At 48.0% G+C, this 8446-nt stretch overlaps 1 protein-coding gene across 1 annotated transcript; it reads right to left on the reverse strand.

The window, feature by feature from the left end:
• Window positions 1-1321: 1321 nt before the first annotated feature.
• LOC109322491 (lymphocyte antigen 6E-like) lies at window positions 1322-6577 on the reverse strand. Its single transcript, XM_019553545.1, has 3 exons — window positions 6476-6577; window positions 2358-2477; window positions 1322-1782 (listed from the first exon to the last, which is right to left on the reverse strand). The coding sequence occupies exons 1-3, from the start codon at window positions 6525-6527 to the stop codon at window positions 1574-1576; spliced, it is 381 nt and encodes a 126-aa protein (XP_019409090.1). The 5' UTR covers window positions 6528-6577; the 3' UTR covers window positions 1322-1573.
• Between the last annotated feature and the right edge of the window lie 1869 nt (window positions 6578-8446).

Consider the following 8446-nt stretch of genomic DNA (forward strand, 5'->3'; position numbering starts at 1 on the left):
GCAGTAACTTAGGTTACAGTGCAGTAAATGTACACGTGTAGATGTGCCCACAAAATGGTAAATCAATTCAGGCCTTATTGTTGCCCCCCGCCCCCATCCTTAATCGCATTATACAGATGGGGAAATTGGGGCACTGGGAGGTGATGTGATTTTCCCAAGGTTGCACGTGGAGCTTGTGGCATCCTCCGTCCTCCAGAGTACTGCAGGGTCTGAGCTCTTTCTGGGGGCAGCAGGCTGTTGCTTGCCTTTTGTGAGCCATAGAGATGGTTTTACCATATTTTATCACATAGTATAAGTGATCTTAGTCTGCAAACTAAGTTATTCACATCCCTGAATAAGATCCTTATTTTGTATTTGAAATGTTAAATGAAGAAAAAAAGTATCTTCCCTTGGAAATACTGGTAAGAACCAGTAACCGTCCTTAATGTGCTTTCCCTCACTGAACCCCTGATACATTTATAGACGGTGCACAGAGAGATGAAGGGAAATAAGTGACTTGCCCCAGGTCACAGAGGCAGTCTGTGCCAGAGCAGCAAAGAGCACACACATCTCCCGAGAGCACTGTGTTGTTAATAGTAAAAGCAGACATAGTAACAGATATAGATGAAGACATGCATGCCAACATTTGGCCATAATGTTAAATGTACAGGTCCCTACATGAAACACCTTATGCTGGGAGTTTTCTGCTCATAGTAATGGCTGATATTGATTTTTTCTAACTAATTTATGTGCGTCCCCTTTTTTTTAAGGGTGATTTGATTTGTAATTGTCTAATGAGCACAGGTATCATCCATGTTCCTAGCATAGTAACCCTAGATCATTCCTGTTTAATGGACTGTTGCATCACTTAGTCATGCATCTCAGGGCTGGTAAACAGCAGTAAGCACGTGAATAGCAGCAGTGAGGGAACAGCATATTCACTGTGAAGCACAAACAGGGTTACTTTTGCTTCCCTTGGCAGAAGCATATGCTACAAACATTGCTAGACCCATACTTGCCTGCTTATACCATGCCACCCAATTTCCAGCGGTTGATTTTGGGAGGGGAAAAAGTTCATATTGTTTGTAAGACAATACAGTAACTTATAACCCTTCCTCAAAATGGCCAGGAAAAAATATGTGAGGCAAGTCCAATACACTGGGTTTTGTGTTCAGAGGTGCTTACAAGATACCACCACAGCTGGTCTGACTTAGGGGCTAAAGGAACGTGGGAAAAGTACCCGTGACACTAATAAAAACTCAGTTTTATTATAACCTCCAACTCGGACCCCCCATCCCGTGCTTCCCAACCTGGCAAAGGCTGGGGCAGGTCTATCAGAGGCTTACACAAAAGCAAAATAATAAATCTTTATTGTGTCCAGCTTCTGTTCAGCACATGACACTCGGAGTGAAGGCAAAGGGGGGAACCACGTGTAGGTGAATAGGGGTGAATACATTCATTTTGGCCTGAGGGCCAAGGTAGCCATGAGGATGAGGCTACAGGCAGAGGCTGTGGATTCACCCCCTGGAAACCTTTGCATGGAGGAGATGGGATGGTCAAAGCCTTAACACGGGATCTCCTTTATTCTGGACCTTCACAGCCCAGTTCTGAGGACGTAGAGGAGACTGGCCAGGATGCCCATGGCCATCACGGTGTAGCTGGTTTTCACACTGCTGGCTCCGCTGAAGTTGCACAAGAAGGTGTTGCAGCAGGAGGCAGAAAACGAGGCGATGCCGATGTTCAGGTTTGTTTCAGGACAGAAGGGAGAGCAATACTTGCTAACGCGGGGCTCTTTGTCCTTGCCTTAATTAGGAGAGAAAAACACGGTGGACAAGCAGTACCTAGGACCCCCCACAGAACTTCCGACCTCTTTTTTTGCTATGGAGACAGTGGTATGACACGAGTTATCAAGCAATTACCAAGGGCCAGACCCTTTCTCAGCAGCTGTTGTACTCAGCTTTTAACCCATTGTGCCTTGATCTGTTCGCTAAGGTCCAAGCAAGCCATCATAGCAGGATTACAATCAGGCCACATGATGCCACAATCCTGCAGCAGCCCCAGATGTTCCACGTTGGTACATTGGAAGCATCCTTGGCAGAGACTGGACCAAGGCCAAAAGGGACACCAGCCCCTCCAGGTACCTTCCCAGGTTGCATGCTGGAGCAGGGATTAGGAGCTGGAGGGATGTTGTGTAGATATCCTTGCAGCGGGGCTAGTTTATGGTCATGTAGACCATGATTTAGAATGGGTTTGAAGGGCTCCTGGGGACCTGGGTCATCTCACAGTGCCAAATAATTCACTACCTTCTAGATCCTGGGCAAGTATATGGCAGTGTTCAGAGCTCAACACAACCTTCCCGAGATGTGACTGAGACTTACCGAGCCCCACAGTGGAGTGCGTTGTGACACAGTACTCGTCGTGCTTGGCACATGACTGCGGCTTTAAACAACTCCAGTTGGACTTCTCATTATCGCATACATAGCAAACCAAGGAGTCGGCTGTCAAAAGAACACAAACACATGGCTTAGACCTTTCTAGGAACATCTGCAAACTAGGTATGCTAATCATGAACGCTTGCAAGAAAGGAAGGAAGGGCAAGAAAGAGACAAAGGAAGAGGGGTGGAAAAATAGAGCAAAGCCAACATTTTCCATCAGAAGACATAGAAGGGAAAATTGATTAATTTGGCTGTGAATAAAAGGTCAGCTGAAATCATCCATATCACCTCTCGACTCAAGAATGCGATTCATTGCTCATCCCACATGCTAGCCAGGACTTCGGCCTGACCTCCTTTCTCAACCGCCTGGATCTCAGCTGTAAAACCCTGATGGGATGAACCTGGATCTGCAGGAAGGGACTTTAATAAAGGCTCTCCACTCCTGAGCCGGTTCCACCATAGCTACTCACCCTCTTTCATTGAAGGAGACTCATTAACAGCTAAGTACCCGCACATTGTATCTTGGGATACATTAGTAATGTGTTGCATTGCTTAATGATACCTTGCAACATTTCAATGACCTAAATTAGCAAGCTAGAGGCCAAACTGGATAAAGTCCCATGAAAGAGGGTTCTCGCAATGAAAAGAGGAATCTGGTTATTGCTCCTTTGAGCCAACCCACCTGTGGTCCCCACATCCTCTCCGAAGAAGGGGGTGCACACAGGGGCTTGCAGCTGTTGAGTAGACCCAGTACAATTCACACCTGACGTTGAACTCATTTTCTAAGTGTGAGTTAGCATTGGTTTAGTCATTCCTACATTGAACCTTGGCTTTGCATCCTACCTAGCATGTGGACACAAATTTAAAGGTGTGGAAACAGGGCACAATTATCTCAGAGTGATTTATTCAAAGCTGTACTCCCTGCTAAGGTTAGCCCATAGAAGCAGACCCATGGCCAGCTCACCTGCTCTGTCCCTCTTTAGTAGGTGGTATAAGAGCCGGGGTGGGAGAGGAGCTAGCTTGCATTCAGCAAAGGACTATTCTAGTAAAACTAAGGAGAGAAGCAAACACACAACACGTCCTGCTGAGGAATTTTTTCCATGCATGAGAGCTGCTATATATTTTTCAATGGATAATTGTCACCTGGATTCCCGCGACTCACTACATGGTAAGTCACTTCCAGTAAATCAGTGGAAACCTCCCTCCTCTTTAATATGCAGCAAACTCAATTTACTAAATATGTCATGTGGTCTTAGTGGAAATGACCCTGGTGGAAGTAAAGACATTAGGGAGAAAATGCTTCTGCCCAGTCTCGGATGGAGGCACAGACTGCAAAGGCACAGCCTTGTCGAAAGCGCTGTCATTGCAATCATTTGGTCCTGCCTCTGCCACAAGCCCTTTCTAATTCCCCACCTCCTCTCAATCTCTTCCTACAACATGCCCACCGCCATCTCAAGAGCCACCTTCCCTGCACCTCCTGTGCCTGAAACATGCCTCGAACCTTGGCCGTGGTGGACATCCGTCACCGCTGCTCCAGTCGGCACGCCAGCACGTACCTCCCACCCCCAGTGTTTGTGCCTGAAAGCTTGCGTCTGACTTCTGCCGTGTGACTTGTGTGTGATTTCTCTCTGGAGAAGCTTTTCCTAATAAAATTTGTCTGAATGGGGCTGTCTTACTTTTGTGTTGCGCAGAAGTCAGACACATCAGCTTTGGGCTTTGCTGGAGAAAGCAGCCCGGCCAGGTTGGGAACATCCAAGACAGTGGTTTGGGTCTGCGCCTTTTGCCCTGTAATAAGGTGCTCATCCATCCCTCACCTAAAGCATAGGCCAGGGGCTTTCCCGAAGCAGGCTTTGCTTTCAGAAACAGATCTGTTTTTGCATTTGTGAAACATCAACCGGCTCTCAGGGCGAGGCGGTGGGAAGCAGGAGGTCTCTCCAACCTGTTCACCCAAGGACTGAATACACTCAGATGAATCCTCCATCGGTCCTCTTATCCTGTTTGAAGTTGTCTTCCTCCATGAACGATAGGATGCCCCGTAACCCTCAGGTTTGCTTCCACTCTGTGTTGGCCATCACCATTTCCACCCTGTCCACACAAATGCATTCCTTTTGACCGCACGCTTGACTCACACCAGGCCAGGGTGTGAGTGACTGACCTGCGCTATGCGGTGGTTGGACCTGCCTGTTTTGTCCTATACGTTTCCTCGGTGGCAACAGGAGCAGAGATCTGCTTGTTTTATTTGTGCAGGCACAAGGGGTTTCCCTTGGGATACCCTATCACACACCAGGGGGGATGGCGGGGTTTGCACTGATGGGTCATTGGGTACCTATAGCCCTCACCATGCCCAGTGCCTCAGATAGTCATATGGTTTGTGAGAGGTGTGGGAATATGTTGATTTTTGCATGTGTGACTCTTAAGTTATTCTTCTGTTGAATGTGCTAATGCTAATGATGGTAGAGTTTTATTTTATGTTCACAATATAGTCCATGCCTGCCAGCCTGGGAGCACTCTTTCCCATACTTAGAATCACCGAATCCTAGAAAATGAGGGTTGAAGGGACCTTGGGAGCTCCCGTCTTGTCCAACCCCCTGCTCAAAGCAGGACCAGCCCCAACTACATCAGCCCAGGCAAGGTTTTGTCTAGCCATGTCTTAAAATCTCCAAGGATGGGGACTCCACCCTGTCTGTGGGAACCTGTGACTGTCACTTATGTGTGAATAACTTGGATGGACTTCATAGTTCGACTCTTCTTTTGGTGCAAGTCCTCCCCTCTCCAAGTTCGAGTCATAGGGAAGTGGGGCTGGGAGGGACCTCCAGAGGACATCTAGTCCAACCCCAGGTCTGAGGCAGGACCATCCCTATCCAAACCATCCCATTCAACCAATAATCTAGACTCAACATAAGACGACCCTCAACCCTGACACCTCATAGACCTAATCCCTAACCTGCCACAGGGAAAGCAAGGGGGACCACAGAGTAAGCCTGGGTGTTACCTATTATGGCAGGTAAACACACTGAAGGCAATTTGGATTTATGAACCGCGTCCCTTTAAATGAGTCCTGAGCACTCATTGACCAGCAGCCAGAGTTTTGCTTATGGGACACAAAGGACAAGCCTATCCAAGAGGGGCCCTTTCTCTCTGGAGGTCTCCCAGGTCTCATGAGCCTCTCCATGAACAACATTGCCCCTGTAAGCAGTCCTGATGACTTCCATGGGATTGCTCAGCCGTATGCGAACACGAATGGGATTGGGGGTGTGGGGTCAAGCCCAGACGAGATCGGGACAAACGGATGAATCCCAGCCCACTTAGTGGGACCCGATTCCTGGGATCCTGCACGTGGGTCATCATTAAATTCCCTCGTGAATCAACTCCATCGTGACAGAAACTTTTCCTTCCATCTTGGGCAAAGGCTCTGGGTGTGGAGAGACCTCACATTAACGCCCCACGAAATTTAGAGCTTGTTTCTAATAACTGTTTCATCAATGACTTTATCCCAGGATAAGTGGGAACCAAGACCCAATAACTGACTGCCTGTTTCATCTTTTAAGCTAAATTATTGCCCTTGAACTCCCTGGACTCAAGGATAGAAGCAAAGATAAGCTGAGCTCAAACCCCATTTGAAACAGTTTAATATTTACATCTGTGTATTCCCATGCTTAAGCATAAGCCTGCATTTCGGCACTTTGCTGGATCCAAACCAGCTTAGCACCATCTCCATCCTCTTCCTTATCCCGCAGATGTCATGCTGGGGAATGAACTCATTTCCCAGGTGCATGGGATAGTGGTTTATCAAATGTCACCGCCTCCCACCCACAACCCCCTTCCAGTGGACGTCGTGGGATAAAACCAAGTGGATGAACTTGGTCTGAACTGTTTTTGTCTCCCACACAAGCCGGAGACCACAGACTGCAAAGGCACCTGCCACTGTCCGCAATCCAGCAGGCCACAAATTGCAGCGCCCGTCACTGCAAACAGCACTATCAAGGCTGCCAAACCTCCCTGCATCCCTGCCGTGCCCAACCAGCCTCCCCGGCTTGGTCTTATCCGCATCGGCGTCTTACCTGGCTTTGCCCACAGGGCTGCGGCCACCAAAGTCACCAGCAGAAGCTTCATCGCTGCTTTGTCTTCACCACCTGCACGGCTGGTTTTATACCTGAGCTGTATTTGCTTCGGGTTGTCATGGAATAATTTGGGGTGTCACTTGAAGTGGCACATCCTGGGTGGATGAGTGTTCATCCGGGTGTGGCAGTAATCTCTGCCGGGAGCCCCAGAGGAAGTCTCCTTGTTTGTCTCCTGCTAGTTTTCCTCTAGAGGCATCTCTGAGGAACAAACATGGGTCCACCCAGTCCCCCTCTCCAGCAGAAACCAGGACTTCACTGCTTCTGAAGAGGGTACAAGAAGTCCCATCATTGACAAAAATGGCCTTCCTCCCTGGAAAGTGTCTTCTACTGCCTCTGCAAGGGGGCACCCCTTCCAACCCGACTTCTCTATGAGTTTGTGATCCTCTCTGCCTTGTGTTGAGTTTAGCTTCTGTCCTATATCCAGAAAGCTTTTAATGGTAAAATAGGAAGCGTCATTGAGACATATTTTCCCCTTTTTTTTGCATTATTTTGGAAAGTACCTTAGGGACGCTGGGGGTGAATTTTCTTCAAAAGTTTCTCCTGACAGCATAAATCCAGCCAGGGAGGGAAGGATACAGAGGAGTGGAGGAATTCATGTTTAATTAGCCTTAAAATGCCGAGCCAAAAAAAAAAGGCTATTGAAACTTTGACCAATTGTAAAGCATTTCTTGTCCCTCTGGATTTCCCCATGACCTCACATCTTTATTTTCTCAGGGTCTTTATCAACAGACAGTTTTGCAAACCCAGGTGTTTCTATTTGGTAAGCCACATGAACTTAGAAAATGAATCTCTTCAAGATGTCCAGCATGATCAACAGACGGAAAAGTTTGAAAAAGAAAATTGAGGTCCCATATGAAAATGTGGGAAATGGGGAGCAGCCAGCCCATAGGTCCACCCAGTGAAATATCTGGTGATCTGTTTGCATTTTTGCATTTTGAAAAAAAAAGGTCTTCAGCAGCTGTAAGTGTCTGTAAAAATAAATGGTAGGTTATTCAAGCACTTCTATAAGGGGCTCTACATTTGGTGCACAGCTCCTGTCCCAGCCCACCCTGACACCTTTGCAAAGTGAGGCTTGCACCAGGCTTCCAGCCTTTTTTGCAGCTGATTCCTGCTCCCCTTCTCTTTCTCCTCTCTGTCCTTACAGACGGAAGCATACAATCACAGAAAATGAGGGTTGAAGGGACCCCAGGAGGTCACATCTACTCTAACCCCCTGCTCTAAGCAGGACAAACCCCGACTGCATTATCCCAGACAAGGCTTTGTCCACCCAGATCTTCAAAACCTCCAAGGATGGGGATGCCACCACCTCTCTGGGTAGCCCATTGCAGTGTTTTACTACCCTCCCCACAAGAGAGGTCTTTTTTATATCTAACTTCAACTTCCCTTGCTGCAGCTTGAGCCCATTGCTCCTTGTCCTGCCGTCTGCCCCCACTGAGACCAGCCCAGCTCCGTCCTCTTTGCAGCCCCCCAGCAGGGAGGCGACGGCTGCTAAATCATGGTCATCACGGGACCCATGGTCCTCGTAGTATCTCAAAATGGCTCGAGCAGTTTATCATGCTGTATTGCTTTGCAAATTATAGTTGGACCTGCTGCTGGCCATCCCCCCAGTCTCTTCTCCATCTCCCTCTCTTTCCAACTTCTGGTTTCCTGCTGATATCCAGGTTTCCAGTTTCTCACCCCTCCTACAGCCAATAACTCACATAAAAATATGCATGTCATTAGGTGTGGGTGTCACTTTTTCCAGCACCCGCTCTTTCTGGACACGCAAATAGAGCTACTTTTAGAACCTGTGACGCAAGCTGGTAATTTGGTGCTCCCCAGTGGGCACGGCAGTGAAACTTGGAGCAAGCAGAGGTACCAATTAAATGACGAGAGGCAAGAGGGTGTGCTAGGATGGGATACTTGGTGCCA

The sequence above is a fragment of the Crocodylus porosus genome, unplaced genomic scaffold, assembly GCF_001723895.1.
Source record: "Crocodylus porosus isolate Cpor-Errol unplaced genomic scaffold, CroPor_comp1, whole genome shotgun sequence".
Lineage (NCBI taxonomy): Eukaryota > Metazoa > Chordata > Crocodylia > Crocodylidae > Crocodylus > Crocodylus porosus.